The sequence below is a fragment of the Capra hircus genome, chromosome 9, assembly GCF_001704415.2.
Source record: "Capra hircus breed San Clemente chromosome 9, ASM170441v1, whole genome shotgun sequence".
NCBI lineage: Eukaryota > Metazoa > Chordata > Mammalia > Artiodactyla > Bovidae > Capra > Capra hircus.
In genome coordinates this window covers 15,978,078-16,005,624 of record NC_030816.1, presented here as the reverse complement: position 1 = coordinate 16,005,624, position 27,547 = coordinate 15,978,078, and the positions used below count along the sequence as shown (strand labels likewise).

At 35.1% G+C, this 27,547-nt stretch overlaps 1 protein-coding gene across 2 annotated transcripts in view; it reads left to right on the top strand.

The window, feature by feature from the left end:
* The window catches only part of HSF2 (heat shock transcription factor 2), a 39,639-nt gene extending 13,026 nt beyond the window's left edge, over positions 1-26,613 (top strand). The window contains exons 2-13 of one of the 2 annotated variants that reach the window (XM_005684512.3): positions 6,318-6,426; positions 6,592-6,719; positions 7,558-7,682; positions 9,931-10,006; positions 13,401-13,462; positions 14,385-14,472; positions 16,202-16,350; positions 16,773-17,012; positions 17,679-17,784; positions 21,891-21,944; positions 25,090-25,171; positions 25,593-26,613. In XM_005684512.3, the coding sequence (XP_005684569.1) occupies positions 6,318-6,426; positions 6,592-6,719; positions 7,558-7,682; positions 9,931-10,006; positions 13,401-13,462; positions 14,385-14,472; positions 16,202-16,350; positions 16,773-17,012; positions 17,679-17,784; positions 21,891-21,944; positions 25,090-25,171; positions 25,593-25,885 (1,512 nt within the window). In that variant the 3' untranslated portion in view covers positions 25,886-26,613. The remainder of the gene's footprint in view (positions 1-6,317; positions 6,427-6,591; positions 6,720-7,557; positions 7,683-9,930; positions 10,007-13,400; positions 13,463-14,384; positions 14,473-16,201; positions 16,351-16,772; positions 17,013-17,678; positions 17,785-21,890; positions 21,945-25,089; positions 25,172-25,592) is intronic. The other variant, XM_018053003.1, reaches the window with a different exon arrangement.

Here is a 27,547-nt window from a genome sequence, read left to right as displayed (position 1 = left end):
ATTCTTTGCTGTGCAGAAGCTTTTCAGGTTGTTTAATTAGCTTGGCTGTAATAGTTATTTCACCATGTGTGAGAATATATGTCAGATCATCATATACACCTTGCTAAATCATGCCTGACTCTTTTGTGATCCCATGGACTGTAGCCCACCAGACTTCTCTGTCCATGGGATTCTCCAGACAAGAGTACTGGAGTTGGTTGCCATTTCCTACTTCAGGGGATTGAACCCGTGTCTCCTGCATTGGCAGATGGATTCTTTACCATTGAGCCACCAGGGAAGCCCACTCATGTACACCTTAAATATATACAATTTTAGTTTTAAAAATAAGAAAGTAGAGAAATCTGAAGGTAGGGTAGGCAGCTAGCAGTCTCCGTGAATAAATTTTTAAATTTTTACCTTTATGACTTCTGTTTTTTTTTTTTTTTTTAATGGTACTTTCAGAAGCTTGGTTATAAAAAGTGAGGTGGCTTTCAGTTATCAGTGAGCTTCTGTTTTTTTTCCTTCCAAATGGAAAGTGTATTAACTAGTCCTTTTCCTCCTAATTTTTCCTCGTGGTTTGAATGCTACCCTTAATTATTACTTACCAAATCCTCAGATTTGTTGCTGCTTCTGTTCTCTCTAGTCTGTCCATTCAGCTGTTCCAACTTTAGTATCCATCTTTGGTATCAAATTTTGTAAACACTATAATTCTGTTACCTGTGTAGGATAGGATTAACATCTCTCTCCATTGTTTTCAGTATTTTCTTGCCTATTTGTTACATAATTGTCTTTATGAAATGAACTTTAGTGCCTAGTGTTTGGTCATGGTAGCACTTCTTCATCTTGTCTCTGAAACTTTTTTTAAAATTGAGACAGAATTTAATGTATTGGTTAACTTAAGGAGACTTGACATCTTTATAACACTATTTGAACCTCTGTAATTTTTTCTTAAAGGTCCTGTGGTGTTTTTTATTTTGTTTTGTTTTGTTTTGAAGTATTTATTTATTTGGCTGTGTTGGGTCTTAGTTGCAGCCTTGGGATCTCTCTTTGTGGTACAGATTCTGTAGTTGTGGCATGAGGGCCCAGTGGTTGACACATGTGGGCTTAGTTGCTCCTTGGCATGGGGGATCTTAGTTCCCTGTCTTGGGATCCATCCCCTGAATCGCAAGGTGAATTCCTAACCACTGGACCACCACAGAAGTCCCAGTCTTGTGTATTTTTAAAATTTATTTTTAAATTCTTGAATTTTTATACTGTTGGAATCTTTATTCCATTTTAGTTTAAAATTAACCATTTTTACCATTTGTAACCATTTTAACCATTTTTAAATGTACAGTTCAGTGACATTAAGTATATTCACTGGTTATGTGATCATCACTACCATCCATTTCCATAATGTTTTTCGTTTTCCCAGACTGAAACTTTGTACTCATTGGATAATAATTTCTAGTACCCTCCTTCTTAGCCCCTGGTAACCATTCTTCTTTTTGTCTCTATGAAATTGAGTACTCCAGATACCTGAGGTAAGTGGAATGATACAGTATTTGTCCTCTTGTGACCAGTTTAACTCAGCATAGTGTCTTCAGGTTCATTCATATTGTGGCATGTGTCCTTCCTTTTTAAAGATGAGTAATAGTCCGTTGTACAATGTATGTGGGTACCACATTTTGTTAATCTGTTCGTCTGTCAGTGGACATTTGGGTTTCTTCTACCTTTTGACCATTGTGAATAATGCTACTATGAACATATGTGTACAAGTACCTTTTTTGAGTCCCTGCTTTTAATTCTTTTGGATATATTGGTCATTAATACCAACAAAAAATGTTTAATTTTTTTGAGGAACCGCCATACTGTTTTCCACAGTGGCTGCACTATTTTATATTCCCACTAGAAGTACACAAGGGTTCCAGTTTCTCCACATCCTCACCAACAATTATTTTCTAGGTTTTTGTATTTTTTTTTAATAGCCATTCTAATGAATGAAATGGTATTGCATTGTGGCTTTGGTTTTTATTTCCCTGATGATGAGTGATGCTAGGCATCTTTTCTGTGTTTATTGGCCATTTGTATATATTTTTTGAAAACAGTGTCTATTCAAGTCGTTTGTTGTTGTTGTTTAGTGGCTAAGTCATGTCCAACTCGTCGTGTCCATGGACTGTAGCCCACCAGGCTCTTCTGGTTCATGGGATTTCCCAGGCAGAAATGTTTTAGTGGGTTGCCATTTCCTTCTCCAGGGGGTCTTCCTGACTCGAAGGACTGAACCCAAGTGTCTTGCATTGGCAGGTGGATTTTTTACCTCTGAGCCACCAGGGAAGCCCATTCAAGTCCTTGCCCATTCCTAATCAGGTAGTTTATTTTTTGTTGTTGAGTTATAGGAGTTTTTTTAAAAAATAATTGTTACAGATATTAAACTCTTGTCAGATACATGATTTGCAAATCATTTTTCTGATTTTGTGGGTTGTGCTTTCACTCTCTTAATAGTGTTCTTTACATAGAAGTTTGTAAGTTTGAAATAGCCCCATTTGTCTGTTTTTGCTTTTGGTCCCTGTGCTTTTGGTGTTACCTAAGAAATTATTACCAGATACATTGTCATGAAGCTTTTCCCTCTTGTGTTCTCTTGTATTTTTTCTTAAGATTTTGTAGCCTTTTAGCTGTCATGTTTAAGCCTTTGATCTGTTTTGAGTTGATTTTTATATGTGGTATAAGGTGAGGAGTCAGCTTTATTATTTTGCATGTGAGGATCTAGTTTTACTGATGATGTTTGTTGAAAAGGCTCTTTCTCTGTTGAATTATCTTGGCACCCTTGTCAGAAATTTTTGGGCTGTATGTATATATGAGGGTTTATTTCTAGGCTCTTTATTCTCTTTCATTGGTCAGTCTGTCTTTATGCCAGTATCATACTGTTTTTGGTTATTTAGGAGGAAGTTTCAAATTGTTTATTTTTATATAGAAAAACACTAGTGATTTTATTTTATTTTTAATTTTTATTTTAAATTAGAACATAGTTGATTAACAATGTCCTGTTAGTTTCAGGTGTACAGAAAGTGATTCAGTCATGCACGTATTTATTGTTCAGGTTTTTTTTCCCATTTAGGTTGTTACATTGACTCAGATGGTAAAGATCTGCCTGCAGTGCATAAAGACCTGCATTTGATCCCTGGGTGGGGAAGATCCTCTGGAGAAGGGAATGGCAACCCACTCCAGGATTCTTGCCTGGAGAATGCCATGGACAGGGGAGCCTGGTGGGCTACAGTCCATGGGGTTTCAAAGAGTTGGACACTGAGCAACTAAGCACACACATGCATTCTTCTTCAGATTCTTTTCCCATTTAGGTTGTTATGTAATATTGAGTATAGTTCCTTGCACTATACAGTAAGTTCTTGTTGGTTATCTATTTTTAATATAGTAGTGTGTACATGTCAATCCCCAAATCCCAATCTGTTCCTCCCTCTTACCCCATAACCGTAAATTCATTTTCTTAAGTTTGTGAGTTTGCTTCTGTTTTAAAAATAAGTTCATTGTACCGTTTTTTTTTTTTTTAGATCCCGCATATAAGTGGTATCATATAGTAATTATCTTTCCTTGTCTGACTGACTTAGTGTAGTAATCTCTAGGTCCATCCATGTTGCTGCAGATGGTGTTATTTCATTGTTTCAATGGCTAAGTAATAGCCATTTTATATAGGTACCACATCTTTATCCATTAATTTGTTATGGACATTTAGGTTGTTTCCATATCTTAGCTATTGTAAATAGTGCTGCAGTGAATATTACTTGCTATTTATTTTATATTTATTTTAGGCTCTAGAAATGCTGTTAGACAAAAAGCAAATTTGAGCAATTTTTTAATTCAAGTTCAGAATGTGTCATAAAGCAGCAGAGACAGCTCACAACATAAACAACACATTTGGCCTAGGAACTGCTAACAAAGGAAATGGCAACCCACTCCAGTACTCTTGCCTGCAAAATTCCATGGATGGGGGAGCCTGGTAGGCTACAGTCCATGGGGTCATAAAGAGTCGGACACGACTGAGCAACTTCACTTTCTTTATGTAATTCTTTTGGAGAAGAAAATGGCAACCCACTCCAGTGTTCTTGCCTGGAGAATCCCATGGATGGAGGGGACTGATGGGCTGCGGCCTTTGGAGTTGCAGAGTCGGACACGGCTAAGCAACTAACACACACACATACAGTGCAGTGGTGGTTCAAGAACTTTTGTAAAGGAGACAAGAGCTTTGAAGGTGAGGAGCGTAGTGGCTGGCCATTGGAAGTTGACAGTGACCAATTGAGAGCCGTCATCAAAGTTGATCCTCTTATAGCCACACAAGAAATTGTCTAAGGACTCCACATCGATCATCTTTGTGGTCATTCGGCATTTGAAACAAATTGGAATGGTGAGAAAGGCCAATAAATGGGTGCTTCATGAGCTGACCACAAATCAAAAAAATCATTTTAAAGTATTTTTGTCCTTCATCCTAAGCAACAACCGTGAACCATTTCTTGATCGGATTATGAGGTGCAACAAAAGGTGGTTTATATACAACAACCAGAAGAAGCTCCAAAATCCTTCTCATAGCCAAACTTGCACCTAAAAAAGGTCATGGTTACTGTTTGGTGGTCTACTGCCCATCTAATCCACTACAGCTTTTTGCATCCTGGCGAAATCATTACATCTGAGAAGTGTGCTCAGCAAATTGATGCAATTCACGGAACACTGCAATGCCTGCAGCTGGCATTGGTCAACAGAATGGGCCCAGTTCTTCTCCAGGATCACGCCTGACCACACATCACACAACCAGCACTTCAAAAGTTGAACAAATTGGGCTATGAAGTTTTGCTTCATCCTCCATATTTACCTGACCTCTTGCCAACTGACTACTACTTCTTCAAGCATCTCAACAACTTTTTGCTGGGAAAACACTCCCACAGCCAGCAGGAGGCAGAAAATGCCAGTTGTGAAGCATGGTTTTTTATGCTACAGGAATAAAGTTATTTCTTGTTGGCAAAAATGTGTTGATTGTAATCTTGTAATGGTTAATATTTTGATTAAAGATGTATTTGAGTCTAGTTATAATGATTTAAAATTCATAGTCTGAAACCACAGTTAGCTTTTTCATCAACTTAATATTTCCATTACTCTAGGAGAGGGCTCAAAAAATATATTGTTTTGATTTCTGTCGAGTTTTATAGTATCCAGCCTTACATTTATGTCTCTAATCCATTTTGAATTTATTTTTGTGTATGATATTAAAGAATGTTTGTTTCATTTTTTTACATGTAGCTGTCCAGTTTTTCCAGCACCATTGAAGAAACTGTCTTTTCTCTGCTGTATAATCCTGCTTCCTGTGTTGTAGATTAATTGACTATAGGTTCATTGTTTTATTTCTGGGGTTTTTATTTTGTCCATTGATCCAGATTTCTGTTTTTGTGCCAGTACCATGCTGTTTTGATGACTATAGCTTTGTAATATGGCCTGAAATCAGGGAGCCTGATTTCCTCTAGCTCCATTTTTCTTTCTCAATATTGCTTTGGCTGTTCAGAGCCTTCAATGTCTCCATATAAATTTTAAGATTTTATTTTGTTTTGTTTTGTTTCAATTCTGTGACTAACACCATTGGTGATTAGATAGGGATTGCATTGAATCTGTAGATTGCCTTGGGTCCTGTGGTCATTTTGACAGTATTGATTCTTCTAATCCAAGAACATGGTATATCTTTTCATCTGTGTAATCTTCGATTTCTTTCATCATTGTCTTACAGCTTTTGGAGTGCAGGCTTTTTGTTTCCTTAGATAGATTCATTCCTTGATGTTTCATTGTTTTTGATACAAAGGTGAATGAGATTGTTTCTGTAATTTCTCATCTGACCCTTTTGTTGTTAATGTATTAATTAGTAGCCAGATATCCTGCTGAATTCTCCTGTGGATTTTCCTTTGATTGTATAAAGATATAATTATGTTTAACCAATAAAATATGGCATCTATCTCATCTTTGCCTTAATTCCATTGACTTTAAAACAGTGTTACGTAATTATACTGGCTACATAATGTATTTCTTTGTTTTTGTATAGATGAAGGAAGTCTTTTTAATATTTAGCTATAGAGTCTGATGCATTTTTTGATTTGAGATGTACTCCTAAACTTCTGAGATTGACATCAAAATGCTCCGTTGCAGTTTGGAGCTTAATTGAAATTTAGAACTTCATTTCATTTTGTTTCTGTTGCTGTTAACAGGAACAGAATGATGGTCTGAGGTGTGTGGAAGGGCTGCTGAGTTGTGAGGCTGATGTGTGGCACCTACTTTTGGAGGATCTTAACATTGATATTTTCAAATTTTTTCAGAATGGCCAGAGTTTTCTGGTTTTGGATGAACAAAGATTTGCAAAAGAAATTCTTCCCAAATACTTCAAGCACAATAACATGGCAAGCTTTGTGAGGCAATTGAATATGTGTAAGTAAGAACAACAGTTTAATTGGAGTACTGTCATCAGTCACTGATTAAACCATTTTCCTCCCATTGGGATGATAAAGGAAAATTTATTCATAGAAGCACCATTAATTTTTAAGTTTTTTACTTTTGTCTGTTTCACTTACCTGAATTTTGAATGTATTTCAGATGGTTTTCGTAAAGTAGTACATATTGATTCTGGAATTGTTAAGCAGGAACGAGATGGTCCTGTTGAATTTCAACATCCTTACTTCAAACAAGGCCAGGATGATTTACTGGAGAACATTAAAAGAAAGGTGAGTTATTGTTAACGTGATTTAATTAGGGCATTAATGTGTATTATACTTGGTCAAGACATATTTCATTTGTTGAAAGTAAAAATGTACTGAAATAGACAGATTTTGTTGGGGACAATTTAGCCTAATAATGCTTTAAGTATGCCCTCTGTGTATTTTCTGATTTTTCCTCTGTGTTCAGCTGTACAGGGCTCAGTCTTTAAATACTTTTTTAGAGGGAAGGAAATATTTACATTCTGACTTGAGTCAACTGTATTATGATGGCTCACTCCTTATAATTTAGCTTAAAAAACATACGTTCCTACTAGAAAGTCAGCTGCTTAGAGGGCCTTTTTCTGTAATTCACTGCTTAATATCCTGTGCCCAAGGTTAAGTCCCATATATATAGTAGGTATTTAATAATAACATTTTTGAATGTATGATATCTTTTGCTGAAATGAGATATTTTGACTAAATCCACAAAGGGAGGTGGGGATAAAAGTGTAGTGAACCATGAAAAAACATGGCCTTAGTGTGCAGCTATTCTGTGTAAATTTAATTAAAAGTGGAATGTGATAATAAAGAGGCTTGGGGGAATTACAGGAAATTTTGCAGAAGGAAATTAAAAAAAAAAAAGCCCTTAAGTTGCTTCTGTTCGTGGAAACTTTCCACATTGAAAATAAATAGATAGATTATTCCTCATCCTCTCTTTGAGCCATGAATGCTGCTATTTTCCTGGGCTTTTGGAACTGGATCCTACCTTCTTGACAGGCTACAAAACCGTTTATAACAAGAAAACTTTGAGTTATAACCACAGTGTTTAGTATTTGTTTAATTTCCTACATCTACTTTTTGAAAGGTTTCATCTTCAAAACCAGAAGAAAATAAAATTCGTCAGGAAGATTTAACAAAAATTATAAGTAGTGCTCAAAAGGTTCAAATAAAACAAGAAACAATTGAGTCCAGGCTTTCTGAATTAAAAAGGTAAAGTATTTCCAAATATAATCATCATAACAGGGGTTGGTGTTTGAGAGTGTGTGTGTGTGTGTGTGTGTGTGTGTTGAGGTTTGGAGGTTGGTTCTTTAGGTAACTAGATGATGTTGTTGGAGCCAAGATCAAAAACCATTTTTTTAAAGTATTAATTCCCTCTATTTTTATTGGTAGCCATAGACTTTACCCCAATATTATGTTTTCATAATGGTGGTGAAAAGAATATATATATAAACTTGGGCAATCAAAACAATTTGATGCATAGTCTTAGTGATGAAATAATAGATCATTAAGTTGGTGTAGGAAATTATAATTCTGTTTAGGTTGACTTTCATTTGTTCACGCACATGTGAGGACCACAAGCCATAAAAACTACATATGTCGCCTGTCCTTTCTTCTATAGAAATTTCTTAAGACATTTTCTGTGTGGCCTATCTTTTAGGAAAAAGTAGGACACAAAAAATAGGGGAAAAAGGTCACAAGAGACTTGCCCTACTTGATACTTTACATAGACTTGAGAAGGTCATAGTCATACTTTTTATCTACAGAAAAATTTTTTTTTTTTTAACTGGAATTTTTGGCACCATTATTCTAATGCCACATTAACAACTTGTATATAAAGTAGACCTATATTTCTGTTCTTAGTAAGTAGCTAGAATTCTTCTCAATGTAAATAGGCACCAAGGTCTTAAAGAGCAGTTATTTTATGTATTGTCTCTCCCATTTGTAACATGGGTCATTAGTTTAGCTATTCTTAAGTATTTTCATTGAGAGTAACCTTGAACTTTGAGTCCCTTTGTGAATAAGCATTAATTTTAAGCTTACTCATTCTGCATGTTTTATTTAAACTCTTATGTTGGTTTACTGTGTGTATCTTGTGTCTACTAAAGTGTCCTTTGACTCAGTTCCTTGAATCTCAGGTTTAGCTTTTAAGCCTTGGGATCCCAAATTTATCCTGTAAATCTTCATGGTAACCATTCTCCTACTTATTTTTAGTAGGCAAATGACAGTATATTTATATTTCTGAGTCAGAGAAAGTACAGTTATTATTCAGTAAGTATTAAAATCTTATTTTCTATACTTCAGTATTTAAATTCAGTATCTTTTGTAGTAGTCTGGATTGAGGAAGATTGCTTTTGTGGAAGTTAATTAACAAAAGAGCAAAAATTAAAGCATTTAATAGATGAATTCTTCATGTCTTACTCAAAATTATCATTGCTATTAACATTTAATAACTGCATTTTCCATAGAAGATGATGAGTGAGGGAAAAAATAAAGCTATTGCTACTGGACATGTAATTGGTTTGTAATGTATTTGTGTGTGTGTGTGCTTGCTTGTATCTGACACTTTGCAACCCCATGGGAGTAGCCCCACCAGGCTCCTCTGTCCATGGAATTTTCCAAGCAAGAATACTAGAGTGGGTTGCCATTTCCTTCTCCTGGGGATCTTCCCGACCCAGGGATTGAACCTCTGTCTCTTGCGTCTCCTGGATTGCAGGCAGATGCTTTACCACAGCGTCACCTGGAAAGTCTCTGTCATTATTCGGGTATGCCTTAAAACAAAACAGAACACATTTTTAATATGCTTTAAAAAACCCAAACATTTATATGATTGTATTTGAGACAGATCTTTAGACTGTTTTATAGTCTTGATAGTATTCACTGATCATTGATCTTGGTAATCAACACTTAGCAAATTGTTTGTATGATCTTGAGTAAGTCTTCTTAATTAGCTGAGTCTCAGTCTTCTCACCTATAAAAAAAGAGATGATTCTTTTCTTGACAGATTTTAGAAAAGTTTAAGTAATACACATAAAATGTTTAGAATAGTGCCTGGCATAACAAGTGTTGAGTAAATGTCACTTTTTTTTAAGAATTGTTTCCTAAGCACAAGTCCAGAATTCTCATGGTAACCATATTTGAAAAGTTAATTTTTAAAACAAGAAACAATTTACCAGATTGTCAGAGGAGTAAATGGCCTATTTTATGGATGTAGGTGTGTGTCTTAGTTTTTGAATATATGTATTGCCACGAGTACAGGGTAGTACTGTTAACAAAGTAAAGATTCTGTGTTGTGTCAAGGTTAGTTGCCATTCTGTGTAATTGAACCAAAATTTTCCTACTCTAACGAAGATACATAGTAAAAACTAGTTCATTTTTCTGGTGTTCTTAATTAAAGATATTGAGATCTGGCTTTTCTGACTGAATTTTTAAAATTTTTATTTTTGATGAATGGTAACAGTGAGAATGAGTCCCTTTGGAAGGAGGTGTCTGAATTACGAGCAAAACATGCACAACAGCAACAAGTTATTCGAAAGGTGAGTGTTTTTCTCTATCATCTGAATTTAATGAGTATCATTTTTGACCCTCAAAAAACCCTCTGTTGAATAGTCAGTGATTGATCTTAGTTTCTTATATATATTGAGTACACAGAAGTAAAACTATGAAGTCAAGCCAAGTGTTACATGTTCTTTTGAATAAAAAAAATTTCTCATTAGCTAAATATAATCATACTGTACTTCAAGCTAATGTTTCTTTAGCTTTTAGTAAGATCTTTTGCCTGATATGACAGCTTTAATATACTTCATTCTTAGAAACATAGTTAATACACTACTAATTTTTTAACATATAAAAGACTGAGTCAAATTTTTTGGTTTTGTTTTACTGTTTTTTACTCTAAAAGGCAAAGATACGGTCATGAAAGATAAATGACGAATATTTTCAAAGCAACCAAACAAAAAAATTATCAACGTATGTCATTATTAGCCTGTGCAGAAAGGCAGTTAAGGTAGTGGTGTACTATAAATCCTAAATTTTAGTATCTGAGCTGAAAATTACTGGGGGAACTGAAAATCTCCTTGCTGCATTGTGTCCTTGTGATTTAATCTTCTCATATCAGCTTTCATATGTTAATAAGAGGTGAAACATAAAAGTAATTAAGGCAGCTATTTTTTGCTCATGAGTAAACTGTACTCTTAAGTTTAAGCAACAGGTTTTATGGGGGGAGGGAGGGTGGGAGAGCTTCAGTTTGTTCCTACTCAGAGGCCATTAGCTAAAAATAGGAGTATGACTGAAAGGATCTGGATGTAGTGGAGAGGTTTAGAATACAGAGATGAATGGTAGCTACACCCTTTGGCCTATAGTCAGAATAGATACACTGATTTTTAAAAATAAGTTTCAGGGGAAGGTTGAATGTAAGATTCAGTTTTTATTGTTTAGTCCAAGTACATGTATTTTTAAAATTTCCATAGTTGATTCCAACCTGAAGTCTTATTTAGGAATACCTAATTTTAAATGATAGATGTATCTTAACCTATGCTTTATTTTAAAAAAATTTGTGTATCTTTTTCAGATACACAGTACAAAATAATGTTTTGGTTAAATGTTAACTCATATAATACTTCATAATTTGTTGTTGTTTTTTCCTTGAAAGCAAGAATAGTTGGTAAAATACTTAGTATTTCATTTTTTTCATGAAAGCAAACATTCTGTCTCCTCAAATTTGAGTTTGAACCTATGTGTTTTATTGGGGTTAGGAAGTTTCCATAATGCATGATAGATTGCTGATAATTTTTTCCCTATTCCTGGAATTTGTTTCTAACTCTGCCATTTCCTCTTTAGCCTTGGATTAACTGGAATAATATATTGGAGGTATCTGTTAGAGAACTTGTCAGGTACAGAAGTCCAGTGATATAAATGTTAAATGCCTCATCTTCTTCAGGAAACAGACTCTGTACAACATAGTGCCAAAGTGTCAAAAGAGAGCTGAAGCTTACAACAGATTTCAGGAGAAATTTAACCAGCATTTCATGTTCTTATAAATTCCGCTAACTAATGCTTTTGGAATTTTCCCTAACAGTTTTTTATAAATTAACGAAAATAATTAAACTGTTTCGTACATATCTTTAAGGTTAAATGTTGTCTTTTCATCAGCTGTCAGCATTTCCTTTTAAACAAGTAAAATTAGTGGCTAACCTTCTTTGCATAGACTCTGTTGTTAAGTCACTAAGTTGTGTCCCATTCTTCGTGACCCCCATGCCAAGGGGACATCATGCCAGGCTCCCCTGTGCCTCACTGTCTCCCGGAATTTGCTCAGGTTCGTGTCCATTGAACTGGTGATGCTGTCCAACCGTCTCATCCTCTGTCGCCCCCTTCTTCTCCTGCCTTCAATCTTTCCCAGCGTCAGAGGCTTTCCACTGAGTCTGCTCTTCACATCAGGTGGCTAAAGTATTGGAGCTTTAGCTTCAGCGTCAGTCCTTTCAATAAATATTCATTTTGACTTATCTGTAGACACCACAGTTCGAAAGCATCATAGACTAATGCTGTCTAACTCTTCAATTAAAATATTTGTATTTTCTCTGTGGAAAAGTTAATATTGATTGTAAGGCAAGCTATTTAGTAGCCTCATTTGGGGGAGAGTGTTCAGTATTAAAGCTATACATTATGTGTTTTCAGTTGTCAATTCTCTTTAATCATGTAATTATATTTTATAAGCTTGTGCAAGGAACTCTTCTGCAAAGGTTCTAGATAGTTGTCAGTCTTTATTCATAGCATCTCAGTGATACACTGATATACTGATGCTTTGTTCATAGCATCTCAATGATATACTGATTTTCATAGTTTACTTCTTTAACTCCTTTAGGCAGTACAATTCCAAGGCATACCCTGAACCAGTGATTCTCACATTCACATCAGTATCACCTGGAGCTCTTGCTAGTGAACAACACACATCGCTGGACCCTATCCTCAGAATTTTAGAGCATTTCTGGAGTAGGATAGATAATTTGAATGTCTAAAAAGCTCCTAGGCCAATGCTGCTGGTCCATGGACCATATTTTAAGAAACACTGTCATAAAATATAAAAAATTGATTGTATGTCTGGATCTGTTTAATAGTTTTTTCTAAATTTAATGAGACTGAAGATCAGCTTCCTGTGATTGTCATCTGGAAGCTTTGACAGATGTTCAGTGTCTCAATAATTTTCTAGAATTAGCCAATAACTTTTATAATTTGGAAACATGATCTGAGAGAGTTGGCAATCTCTTTTGTTCCTAATTGTGTTACCCGGTATAAGAAAAATATCTGTCAAACATCAGTTTTCTTTTTTGCATCATAATCTTCTTGAAAGAATTTTAAAAGTAAGGATCTATATCCAGGCATGCTTAGTACTTATCACCAAGACAAATAATTGAACTGAATATCGGAGAGATAGATAGGTGGATGGCAGGGGAGGAAGCTAGATATAGATATATATGGGAAGATGGATGTCCTGAAAGTGAAAGTGAAGTCGCTCAGTCGTGTCCGACTCTTTCCGACCCCATGGACTGAACTACCAGGCTCTTCCGTCCATGGGATTTTCCAGGCAAGAATACTGGAGTGGGTTGCCATTTCCTTCTCCAGGAGATCTTCCGACCCAGGGGTTGAACCCGGGTCTCCCGCATTTTAGGCAGACACTTTACCATCTGAGCCACCAGGGGTACCTTTATATCTTAAGTAGCAGCAACTTTATCACAGGTTATTCTCCCTGGAAGCTGGTATTTTTTTTTAAGTATCATTATAAGATGCATCCAAATTTAAAGTGTTATTAAATGTGAAAGCTTATGTGACTAAGAATAGAGGACATACAGTACCTGAATTAACTTTATAAGACTTGTAATGTAGATGGAAGAATTAGGAATCTATGATGGGATATTTCCTGTATTTTCCTTTTAGATTGTCCAGTTTATTGTTACATTGGTTCAGAATAACCAACTTGTGAGTTTAAAACGTAAAAGGTAAGTTTTTTTGATAATTCATTTTCACCTATCTGTAGACAACCAAACATGTTAGAGTTTAATCATGAATGGCCTTTATTTGCTTAATATGCCTGTTGTCCCAGATGAACGGTCCTCCCTAGTTTATTATCTTTAAACATTTCAAGAGTGGCGTTGTTTCTACCGTTGTCATCTTGCTGTTTTTGAGAGATCAGGATAGCCTGAATGGTCATTTTACGTACATATGGTTGATAAAGAATTCATTTTTCATTTACATTAGCAAATTATTGTAGTATTAGAAGACCTCATGAGAGAAACTGTTAAAAGAGGATACATGCCGAAGAAAACAAAAAATTTTTACTTGTTTAAATTTTTATCTCATGTTTAATCCATTCATAAGGGTCTTTAAAAACCTGTGTATTGACGATGGGTTGTAATACCTATAAATATGAATAACTACATTTGTCACAATTAAAACAAGAAAAACAGTGGACAAAGGAATAGGAGTAGGAGAAAAAGATTTAAAAAATTATCTTATAAGGCTGAGGATTTTAGCAGACCTTGTTTATCCTTACAACTTATGCTGTGGAAATAACTGCTTCTACTAATTTTTTGTGATACTACCTTTTTTTTTTTTTTAAACTATGTAAGTACTGTAAAGAGTTATGTAGTTCAGTCACAATGAAGTGTATTTGGGGAGAGTAATTTATTATGTTTATTATAACAGATAGTACAGAAGAATGGAGAAATAAAAGTCCTAGGCACACTCATCCCCCAGTTTCTATTCTTAAGATGTAATCTTTTTCAAGAATTTCTTTGACCCTTATTGAAATTTTTTATTCATTGTTAAAGTGAATATGTTTATATGTGGGTAAATTATTAGAAGCAACCTAAACTTGTATGTTTGCTTCACCAAACTTCATATATATCCTCTGATTTTCAGGCCTCTACTTCTGAACACTAATGGAGCCCAAAAGAAGAATTTGTTTCAGCACATAGTAAAAGAACCAGCTGATAATCATCATCATAAAGTAATTTTTCAAATTCTGTTTTCTATTTATTATCTCAAACTAAATTTTATACAGCTGTATCTCATGCATTTAAAAAAGTTTACTGAATAATCTTAACTGCTCACCTCCAGCTTTTAAAAATTGTGACTTTTTTTTATTATTTAGATTATTTTAAGAAGTAAACTGTTATACATACAGTTATCTCTGCCTATTTCCAAGTTCGTTTTTCTTTCCCTCTCACTCTCGCCTCTCATCCAGAGATGAATCACTATCTTGAATTAGTATTTATTATTCCCATGACTTCTTGATGTGTGAATCCATGAACAGTATTTGGTATTAGGTTGTATACCTCTGTTGTGAAAGTCTGCTTAGTCGTGTCCAACTCTTGTGACCCAGTGGACTGTAGCTCTCTAGGCTCCTCTGTCCCAGACAAGAATACTGGAGTATGTTGTCCTTTCCTTCTCCAGGGGATCTTCCCGACCCAGGGACCTCAAACCCGAGTCTCCTGCATTGTAGTTGCAGGCATATTCTTCACCATCTGAGCCACCAAGGAAAGCCTGTATATGTCTAAACTTTATACAAATATTATTTTGTACATATCCATTTGCAGTGTGGCTTTTTTCACTTGGTCTTTTGTGATTTATTAAACATAGAGATTTAGTTCATCTTAACTACTCTGTGGGATTAATTGAATATTATGATAATGTAATTATGTACTTGTCCATTGGTTATTTTAAGTTTTTTCCAGCTTTTACCATAAATATACACAGACTAGACTCCTTTGGTATAGCAACTGCAAAATATATTTTTGTTTACTTTAATTTTTATTACAAACTCTCTGGATAAATTATCAAACTTATACCCAGTTGAAGATTAGTTGAATCCAGACTTATTAATATCTGATTATCATTGTAACTTTAAAGTCCTAGAATTCTGAATACTGTTTTAGATTTATTATTAGGGTGTTGAGATTTTTGTTCTCAGGCAAGTTAGAGTCACCCAGACATCTGGTTCCTCTTCCCAGTGTTTCTAAATAATCAGTGATACCTGTTTTTACGATTTAAGATTAATGTAAATGAATGAAGATTTCATTATTTAATTTGATTTATATTTTATGCTTCCCTATTATCTAGTGCTGAAATTGATATAATTTTGCATTATAATGATTACTAAAGTTTGCTCTGAAAAAATGAATGCTTTTTTATTAATGTACCTATGGTCTGAATATCTCTGTAGCTGAATTTAAACAAACAAATCATTGCTAAAAAGCCAAACTGACATCTAGCTGTAGGATAGTTGAAGTGGTTTTTTTTCCCCTGTTAAAGAAACCATCTAATGAGTCAGAATAAAACGTGTCTAACGAGAGTAGCTGAAGATGATATAATTTCCATCAGCACAGTGGGCCGTCTGGTTATGCTTGAGATTTCTGAAGTCCTAAGCTTTTTAACTCTTTGGGTATAAGAAATACTTTAAAATTTGAAGATCTTTTCTTAGAAACATTCTGAGGTATATCATCTTTACGGTCCCTTACAGTGAAAGAAATAGTTAAGTAGCATGCAGATAATACACTTGACACCTTTGTGAATTGGTACTTCTAATACCAATTTAGTGTATAAGTCCCATAAGGGCAGAGAAAATATGTTTTGCTTACCATTGTATCTCAAAGCCCAGGTACCATTTTTTAAATGATACGTTGTTTGGTAGTCAAAATAACTTGTTTTCTGATATATTTTCTACCTGATTTTTTTAGGTTCCACACAGTAGGACTGAAGGTTTGAAGTCAAGGGAGCGGATTTCAGATGATATCATCATTTATGACGTTACTGATGATAATGCAGATGAAGAAAATATCCCAGTTATTCCAGAAACTAATGAGGATGTTATATCTGATCCCTCCAAGTAAGGAGATTGTGAAGTAACATTTATGAAAATAATACTTTTCTTAACAGATCTAAATTTAAAACTACATTATTCTTTGATGAACTAATATGTCACCCATATTTTAATTGTTGAACTGAAAAATTAAGCCAAATTATTCGACCAAGTACCTCCCTCCTTCCAGTGAAAAGACTCTCAGCAAAAAGTAATGAGAATTCTCATTTTTAAGGTTTGGAGTTTAAGACCTTTAATTGAGTCTTTGTTCTCTTACATTGCATGAAGTATCAATATTTGTCATTAAATTACACACAAGAAAATCAAACCTTTTGTCAGGTGCTTTTCGGGGGATAGGGGGAGAGTTTCCCTAGAGAATGACTGGATAGGGTGAATTTATTGAAATAGTCTGAAAATGCAATTGGTTATTTCTCACATTGCTAATCTAGCTGTAGCCAGTACCCTGATATTGTCATTGTTGAAGATGACAATGAGGATGAATATGCACCTGTCATCCAGAGTGGAGATCAAAGTGAGCCAGCCAGAGAACCCCTAAGCTCAGACAGTGATGGCTCCAGCCCTCTCATGTCTAGTGCCGTCCAGCTAAATGGCTCATCTAGTCTGACCACAGAAGATCCCGTGACCATGATGGATTCCATTTTAAATGATAACATCAATCTTTTAGGAAAGTGAGTACTCATCTGGATGCTGTTTAAATTTATTTGCATTCTGTTTTACTTCACATGTTCTTTTTCTCTTTGAATGATTTTACTTTCAGGTTATGAACCCAGGTAGTCAACCTTCTATTTTGGTCTGGACTGAACTCTGCAAATGTTATTTTGAGAAAGCTTTAATTATTCCAAGAGCAGTCTTGGGATTTTCTTGTCATTTTATTAGATTTATTTAATGAAATACTTGTTTTTGAATGTCTTCAAAGTGTGTGTGTGTTTGTGTATTTATGTTTTTGTCAGGACTATGGAATAACACAGTCTCTATTAAGGAGCTTGTTTATAGTATAAGAAAACAAGAAGTTAGTAACAAAGACCAGTAATAAGAGGTGAAACATTTTATAATTTATAATACAGAGGAAAAAGATAAAGTCAGACTGTGTTATTGCAGAATTTTTTTCTTTAAAAACTTAAGTTTTATATAAAGGCTATAGGTTCTCAATTAACTGAATTTTTGAATCTGAATTTTTGAATCCTAAGTTCTGAATAGGATCTCCTAAGGTTAAGAATTGGTAAGGATTCAGCAGTTGCTAGGAATATTTTGCCTAGCAAGTTTTCAGTGTGATTATAAACATAAAAGCCAGGAAACCTATATTTGATTTTTTTTTTTGGATATCTTTTCCTTAGGGTTGAGCTGTTGGATTATCTTGACAGTATTGATTGCAGTTTAGAGGACTTCCAAGCCATGCTGTCAGGAAGACAGTTCAGCATAGACCCAGATCTCCTGGTTGATGTAGGTACTTTGAATATTCTTTGTTGTACTGTCAGTTTGTGTAAATGTGAATATTATTTATAAATCAGTGCATCATTTTCTTGAATTCTACACTGTTTTTGCATTTCATTTATTTTAAATGAAATGGTTTTGTTAGAATGGACAGATGGTTTCAGGACAGTGAAGGAGGGTGATCACTATTTGTCTCTGAGTAGAAGTTCAGTTAATCCCTCTGTAACAACATACCAACTCTTTTCAAAAGTACTGTTAAATCCAGGTCTTGTCTGGACTTGTTGCTGTGTTACATTTTGCTCTGGAATAAATTGTCATTGAATAGAAATTAGTAGAAGTTTGTAGAAAAGATCATGGAGACACTTCTCAATATTTGGGAATTAATTTTTCAGTCAAATGTACTTTATGTTGTCATATTTGCTGTTTTTAAACATTTTTTATATTTTGAGTCCCAAGATTCCCCCATTCCAGTCCTCACAAGCACCTGTATGAACTTGATTCCAGTGTTGTCTGGACTTTGAATCCTTGTCTATCATTTTTAGCACTAACCACCTTCCTTGCTTTCTTTTCTCTTGTTCCTACCACTCCTGTCTTCCTTAGCTAAAGCTTCCTATGTGGCCTGGTCTTATCCAGAAGAATCTTGCTCTTTCCTCTATTTCCATGTTCTGTTGTGTTTTTTTCTTGAAAACTTTTGTTCCTTTTTTTTGGTATGTTTTTCCCTTAAAATGCAGCTTCTCTCACATCAGAAGATTCTGTACCTCTGAGCCACCTGGAAAGCCTTGTCAGTGTCAGATGACTGTTATTTTTCCTAAATGATTAGTGCCTCACAGGATGGATTTCACCTTTTTAGAAGATTCCCTTTCCATGTTACTCTCTAGTAAATTTAACATTCATACTAATGACCTACTTCGACTTGTTAACAATAACTTGACAGCCCTTCTTGATTCTACGGTCTTTGTTCCCAGTCTGAATTTAGAGACCTTTTAGAGTATCTGTCCCTTACATCACGTAGAAGGAAATAAAATCCTATAATTCTTACTCTCTACAAATCCTCTGTCTTCAACTAGGTCATTTAACTTTGGAAAAGTTAGCACATTCTTTTGTCCTCACAACCTTATCTAGCCAATTCTTCCCTATTCACAGAGCATAATTCACCATAATTCACCATGCCCTAGTCCTCTCATCAGCTGTACAGCCTCATATACTTAATTCTTAGAAAGTAAGTACCTGTTTCCTCTTTAAAGCCAGTTTGTACACCTGCCCTCTGCCACTCTATTTTTCTGTCTCTAACCTTGATCTTTCCCAGCTGCCTTCAGTAGGTACAGGTAATCTCCATCTTATAAAACGTTTTGATGTGGTGTTCTGCTCGTTTACCATTCTGCTCCTCTAATCCTTATACTCCAAAATTGTACAAATGAGTGGTTGTGTTTGTTATTTTTTTTATTCCATATTTTCTTTTGAAGTTCTGGATTATCTTGACAGATATATATATATCTGTCAAGTAAATCTGACAGTAAATATCTTTATTTACTCAAATTCTATGTTGCCTTGGTTTACCTATTGTAAACAGGCTGCAACTTTTTTTTCACCCTAAATTAGGCCACTGGGCTAGTGGAAGAAGGTTTGTTTTGAATCAGACAGATTTGGGTTCCATTTTTGGCTCATGTTAATTACTAGCTATGTTATTAATCTTGGAAAAATTAACCTCCCTTGCTCAGTTTCCCCATTTATTAAATATGGCTAATGCCTGACATGAAGGGCTTTTGTAAAGATTATAAATAATTGACACTTACTATTTAACACTAATGATTTTCTTCCATAGAACTTTTTATGTTGATTTTAAAGGCACTGGACCTCTTTGTTCTCTTCCTGTGTCCCTAACCATCCTGTTTCTTCTAAGAGCTTTTCTTTTTCTTGCTGTCTTATACTTGTGGTTATTCCTCAAGGTACCCAATCTTTTATCCTGTTTTTTTCTGCCTCTTCTTTTTTCTGTCTTGCCTCTCAAGGGATTTTGGCTTGTAGGATTGCTCTCAAAATGTATCTCCAGCTCTTAATATTTTTTAAAGTAAACTTCGCTTGAATTCCAATTCCATGCCTTTGGGATCATCAGTTACATCTTGCCTTAAATTATTTGTGTTTAACACCAAAATTTTGTTTATTCTCTAAAGTAGCTACCTTTTAGTTTTATTTTCTGTAGTGGTATCAGACTTCTCTTTACTGACACAGGATAATAATCTCCCCATTTACCAAGTGGTGTGTATTTTCCAAAATAGCATTCACAAACCGCGCCTGCTTTCTGTTTCCACTGTTGCCTTCCTCATCTAATACCTTCATTGTTTCATTCTTGAATTATGAGGTGTTGTTATAAATGAAAAATTACTCATAAGTTGCATTGTTTTCTGAAATGGAAAAGATAAGTGTATGTGTGAATAAGTATACTGAGAAGTCCATGGGTTCTTGCTGCAGAGTTCAGTACTAAGTGACACAATGTAGAATCAGTAGGAGAGACTTGACCTTGGAATTGAACTGTGTCAGTTCCTCATATATGATCTACTTTTTCCTACTTAAGACCATGCGTCTGCTAGGAATACATGAAGGTGTCCCGAGTCAGTGTATAGGGGGGTTGGGGCAAAGGAGGAGAGAGCAGTTTATACTGCTGGTCCTCCTCAGGTGCTACTGTCAGTAGGGACAAAATCTGGTCAGGCCTCCAAGGCATGTGCAAGCTGAACTGGTAGATTGGCAGTAATGTGTATAGTTACCTACCTATAGTTAAGAAACTGAGTTTCTTCTTCCTGGATCAGTAGGTGGTATGAAAGTAGGAAAAGTGAATGAAAGGAAAGGAAGAGCTGAGGATATTTTTAGGGCTACAGTGAATGTGGGACTTTAAAGGAGAGGAATGAGTGTCTATAGAGGGTGAAGGAGCCTCTGCATTTCATTCTGTCCTGCAAACCATTTGGTGTGCTCATTCTCTTAAAATGCTTTAGTCAGTATATTTCATTACTCAGGCCACTCCCAAGACGCTTATTGTGGACAGAATGTCCTGTCCATTGGTCTTGCCTTATTTTTTAAAACCTTATGTATACAACTTAAACTATTCAGGTCAGAACTTCTGTGTCATTTGGACTAGTCATTTCATTTGTAGAACTTACGTCACAACCATTTCTTCTCTATTGTTGCTAATGTTGTATGACATCCTCTCTTTTCTAGGTCCTAACCATTTTCCAGGAACTGATACATGTCATATAGTTTTGTCAATACTTTTTGTTTCATCCTGTGTGTCTCTATTTTATTTTCTCTTTTTCTTAGCTCCTTAGTACTTTTGAGCCCCACCATCCATTAATTATAATACTGGATTGTATCTGATCATATGTTGCTATTTGATGTTGTTCTTATCTTGCCTTTTAGATTGTAAGCTCCTGGAGAGCAGATACAGTGTCATCTTGTATTCTTCATGATGTCAAATATTTCTTAGATGCTCAGTAAATCCCTGTGGAAGGGATGACTTTGAAGCTTTTGACATAAACAAAAATTATGTTTGTAAAGTGGCTGGTCTCAGGAGTGCAGTAAGCAGTGGTCTTAGCATCTGTGGCTTCCCTTGCTATGTGGCTTCCCTTGCTATGTGAAATAATCAACGTGGAGTTCTACCATTTGATTAGAGCACTCCACCTGAGGTGTAATTTAGGAACCATTCTCATAGAGCAGATTCTGTACAATTATCACATAATTAGTAGGTAGTCAGTCAGTGAAGGATCATTGTAAGGGCAAGGAATTCAGCCCTGGTTGCCATTTAAGGCTAAAGGCATTTAGGGAGGAAAAAATAAATGAAGGAGAGGGGAGGTGGGAAAACCACCGTTTGTCTCAAGTGATTTACCCTACTACTATTATAGGTTAGAAATTCTTAAAACATCTAATGCATGGGCTAGCTTGCTCTGCTTTTGTTTGTTTTTCTTTCTGCTTTCCTGCTTTTCTCTTCCAAACTTGTTTTACTATATGGAAACTTCCTAGTGCAGGAACTACATCTCTTCACCCTACATAGCTGTATAAAATTTTGAACACACAGTTAAATTTTTTTAAATACTTTTTAAACTTATCATCTTTCTTGTTTGGTCTTTCAGCTTTTCACTAGTTCTGTGCAGATGAATCCCACAGATTACATCAATAATACAAAAGTAAGTTTTAATTCATGTTGCTCAGGACCCATAGCTGTAAGAATTTGAAGAAAAAAGTCCTAGGAAATAGAGAGCAGTGTCACTCCCAGTTACAAAAAGCATTTTATATTCTTACCTAATACATGTAATCGAGATAATAAAATTCTAGATAAAAAACTCGCTTTTGGTTATGGGGTGAATCGTTGCCCAATTCTTCTGTGCCTTGTGCTGTTAAATGTGAATGTGAAATTAGCATTCAACGTGCTGGAAGATAAACTGACTAAATTTGGCATACTTAGGTATATTGCTGAAAGAAATTATTAAAATACGATTTCATGTTTTGATGTCTTCATTTTACATTTTTATTCCATCTATAAATAACATCTCAGCATTTTTGTTGAAATTTAAGGGTATTCATATTGAAAACAAGTTCCTTCATTTTATTAACATATAGTAAAAACATGTATTATTTGTAGGTAAGCATTTGTATTATTTGTAGGGAAGGCGAGTTGAATCAGTGAAGTATGGATTTGGGACTTTTTTAAGGGGAGTTTTTATTTTCTTAAACATAGTAACTATAGTTGGAATTAGCACTAGTTAACAGATTCTTTAGAACTGGTTTTCAGTGAGTAATAAGGATAATATCAAGTTATTAGAGTGGACATTTAGAAATCAGTCTGTTACTTTGTATGACTTATTGTCTTGAGTAGGTGTATACTTCATTTATCTTGTTTATACCAAATCATTTCATAATTCCTGTTTTTCATTGAATAAAAAGGTAAATCAGTTCCCCTGAAATTTGTACAAATTTTTTAGATTAGTAGAATCAAAATTTAATTTTTATTTTTGTTTTCAATAAAAAATGAACATGTATCTAATAAATACGAGGTATTAGACTGAGGAGGTGGAATTTTTCTATTGTCATGTGTGAGGATAGCCTCACCACATTTTCAAAGTTATAGCTTGGGTAACTTAAAAGTTGAAGGTACTTGTGAATTTTTGAACTAGGAAGTTGGTTATATATTCGGTATTTGGATGGTTTATATCAGGGGTTGGCATACTTTTTCTCTGAAGACTAAATATTTTTGGCTTTCCAGGAAGCCAGGTATTCTCTTTCACAACTACTAAGGTCTGCAGAATCAACTGTAGTAGACAACACGTAAAAGAATACGTGTGGCTGTGCTTCTGTAAAACTTCTTAAGAAACAGGTAGAATGCTGAATTTGGCATGTGGGTTATAGTTTGTCTAGGTTTATATTATAAGAATCTATGGACCGCAATCCGATTGTGTTTTAGTAAGACAGTATTACTGAATGTTAGACCTTAGGTTGAGTGAACAAGGACCATGCATATGTTTAGTGACTGTGCTGTATTGTTTGTTCATTGTTAGACATTAAGGCATTCTCTGTTCTTGGGTCGTCATCTTGTTCCCCAAAGCTTTCAGGAATAACAGTTAAATGGCAAGTTTGCATATTCTCTACAATACTGTTAGTTCAGTTGCTGAGTCATGTATGACTCTTTTTGCAACGCTATGGACTGTAGCCCACCAGACTCTTCTGTCCATGTGATTTTCCAGGCAGGAATACTGGAGAGGGTTGCCATTTCCTTCTCCAGGGGATCTTCCCGACCCAGGGATTGAACCATGTCTCCTGCACTGCAGGTGGATTCTTCACCACTGAGCCACTTGGGAAGCCCAAATTCTATAGTATTCTACAATACTATAGAAAAATTAAAATTGAGAGTGACTTTTTATCATGTTTTAGAATTCCGATTAATTTTAAATAATTAGCACATCAGCTTTCATTCCCTTGCCGGTGACAAGTATTGTACGATGTGTATTAAAGCACTCTTTGCTAATGAATCAGTATGCAGTATAGCAATCTCAGTATAGCAGTCTCGGTGGCTGCTAGGAATAAGCAAAAATTTGCTTGGGAGATGAAACCCATTTGTTTTCCTGGTTCTCATATTAGAATAACAACAGTGGCATCCTTGAAACATACATATTTAGGGATTCCCAGGTGGTGCTAATGGTAAAGAACCCACCTGCCAATGCAGGAGACATAAGAGACCTGGGTGTGATCCCTAGGCAGGAAGATCCCCTGGTGGAGGAAATGGCAACCCACTCCAGTATTCTTGCCTGAAGAATCCCATTGACAGAGGAGCTTGGCAAGCTACAGTCTGTAGGGTTGCAAAGAGTCAGATACAACTGAAGCAACTTGGCACAGGAAGTAGAAACACAAAGGAAATAATACTGCATTAATGCTTTTTTAATTGTGAATGCTAAATGAGAAATAATTTGGGGGGAAGTTTTAAGTAGTTTTTATTATGTCATGAAGTTATTATCTGTAAATTTTGGAAATTTGTACTGCTTAATTTTATGTTGATACCAGGGAAATTATAGGAATTAGTATGTTTGTTACACCGTATATAATTTACAAGCAGGCAGATATCTGGGACTTAACAGCTATTTAGGAAAAATTGTGAACGTCAGCACCTCAGTTTGAACATGATTGAAAAGAGCACTGAAGAACTTAACGTTAAAGATTTAATTCCCTTACAGTCAGGTGTAAGGAGAGAAGACAGTGTCAAAAGAAGTAATTTAAATGACAGAAAAGAACTGAAAGAGCCACAAAAAGGAAATGAAGAAATATCACCTCATATTTGAGGCTTCCAAATATAAATAGTTTTAAGGATGTCATCATGTCATCCTGGACTACTATAAATATGTTTACTTATGCTAAATATTCTGTTTGTGAGAGAAAAGAAATGTGTAATACATTTTAAGTCAAAACTGTTTAAAATTGTTTAAAGAATCAGCTCTTCATTAGCAATTTGAAACTAGCCATCTTTGATTCATTACCATCTTCCACTCTTGACAAATTCTGTCTATTCTACTGTTGAAATGCCCCTCCTTTTTTGTACTTACTGGCATCCTAGTTCAAGTTCTTTGTTTCATCCACTTGGTGACAGCAGTAGTTTTCTTAGCCAATTTGATTGCATCTCTCTCTCTCTCTCTCTAGTTCATCTCTCCTGATGCTCCCCTTTCCCATGTATTTCAGAGAACATACCAGTATTCATATACTGTACCAATTTTAAATGTTTTGCTGTTTTTCAGGAACATAAAAAATATGAGACAAGGATTTTTATACTATTTTTTTCTCTTTTAGTCTGAGAATAAAGGATTAGAAACCAAGAACAATGTAGTTCAGCCAGTTTCAGAAGAGGGGAGAAAATCTAAACCTAAAACAGGTAGGTATAAATGTAGTATTCGTTTTTTAAAATTAAGGTTTCTATGTAGAAACTAACGTGAGCAAAGGAAGATTTTGCCATGCTTAATTATTGAACATGGGTATGTATTAGTCTTTGTTTTATTCATAACAAATCAAGGTTCCAGCATATAAAGGAAATTGGTGTGGTGATAGTTCTTAAAGTTTGTAATTTTCCACCCTATTTAACTTCAGAAGAACTGAAAGAACCCTCATTTCTTAATTAGTGAAGACTACATTTTCTGACTTAAATGTTTTCAAATTTACTGACACAAAGTATCATGTTTAACTGTATATAAGGGTAATGATTGCACATATGCACATCTACTTCTGTTTTTTCCACCTTCAGCTTGAACTCTGTATAAGCTGGTGGTAAAAAAGCATTTTTCTTATCTTCATTATAGATAAGCAGCTTATCCAGTACACTGCTTTTCCACTTCTTGCATTCCTCGATGGGAACCCTGCTTCTTCTGTTGAACAGGGGAGTACCGCATCATCAGAAGTTATGTCCTCTGTAGATAAACCCATAGAAGTTGATGAGCTTCTGGATAGCAGCTTGGACCCAGAACCAACCCAAAGTAAGCTTGTTCGCCTGGAGCCATTGACTGAAGCTGAAGCTAGTGAAGCCACACTGTTTTATTTATGTGAACTTGCTCCTGCACCTCTGGATAGTGACATGCCACTTTTAGATAGCTAAATCCCCAAGAAGTGGACTCTATGTGTATATATTCATCAAAATGATGAACTATTTATTTTAAAGTATCATTTGGTACTTTTTTTTGTAAATTTCTTTGTTTCATTTTATCAGATAACTGTGGAATCAAAAGCACCTTTTGCTTTTCTCACTAACCACCCACTCTTGCAAAGCTTTCAGGTGTTACTCAATTATGTAGGTACATAAAGATTTGATGTGTTAAACCACATTATTGGCATATCTTTAAGTTGGATTCAAATGGCCATTTTTCTCCTAAATTGGATTTCTTTTTTACGTATATGTTCATTAACCCCAGTTAAACTTTTCGTTTGTTTGTTTTACTTGTTTGATGCTGTCTTGTTTGCATTGAGTGTAAGTCACTATAACTAATGGTAGAACTCCTAAAGCTTTCTCTGTTCCAGTTGCTTTTATTGAGTATTTTTCACATGGCTTCTTTATAAAACTGGGAACATAAAGTGCCTGTATCTTGTAAAACTTCATTTGTCTCTCTTGGTTCAGAGAAGTTCATTCATGTTCAAAAGGAAGGCAACATATACTTGAGTGCTTGCTGTCTGATACAGTTTCAGCTGCATATATTATAGACAGAAGGGGATGGGATGGTGTCAACCCATCCAGCTCACTGGACTAGTTTTAAGTAAAAGTTTTCTGGTTTGTTTTGTGTTTTTTTGAAGCATACTATTTAGTAAAATAAATATTATGAATGTTGCGTATCTAGTGTCTGTTACGTGTCTTCTTTGGAGTGACATCCACATGTGAGTCTTTCCTTTTCATATGAAGTAGGTAGATGTAGACTGTGAGCTTTGTCTGTTGTCCATTATTCTAAACATGAAGCATAGGAAGTTCTGTGTGCCTCATCTCAGAGGATAGGTTGTCTTTGCAACAAGGAGGAAAATATAATGACTCCAGATTTAATGTGTTTTGTTCTTTGTTTAAAAATTATACTGGCTTACTTTCTATGTTTCTAATAAAGAAGTGAGAAAAGTATGCTTCCAGCTGTCCAAATTAGGTACGAACATTATCACTGGATGCAAAGTGCCTTTAATTTTCACCTTGAGAGAAAAAAGAGAAACAGTTAAATCACTTTTTTCCCTTTGAAACATTTGCTCAGAAGGATTAGAGAGACTTAATGCAAGGCCAGAGAACTATCACCTGAAGAATTCTACCTTCGAGCAGAGAACTGGAAGCAGTAAGCTAGTATCTGAACGCTTTTTTAAATAGGGCTGTTTGATGAGAAATTAAGAGATGGCTTTCCTTATTGGCTATAGACTCTCTCTTAGTATCTTGGAATTTCTCATACATAATATAAAAATTCAAATAAAGCCTAGCACAGAGGGGTAAGAAACCCTTCCTTAGCAGATCCTAAAATACTTGGCTCTGACTGTGGGACCTTGGTGAACAAATTCAAGAACTCAAAACAGTGTTCTGCATAAAGTGCCAAGAGTTAGAGGAGAGATAGCTTCAGAGACTTTTTCTTTTTCCCTTCATCACTGGGGGATATGATTAAGTTTCTTCTCTTTTAAGGATAACTCTAGAAGTATTTTAAAAATAATTTTGAAAACCTTGTATCTCCTAGTACTTTTTAAGGTGACATTTAAACTTTTTCATCTTAAGTATGGTAAAGCATCTGCCTACAATGCAGGAGAC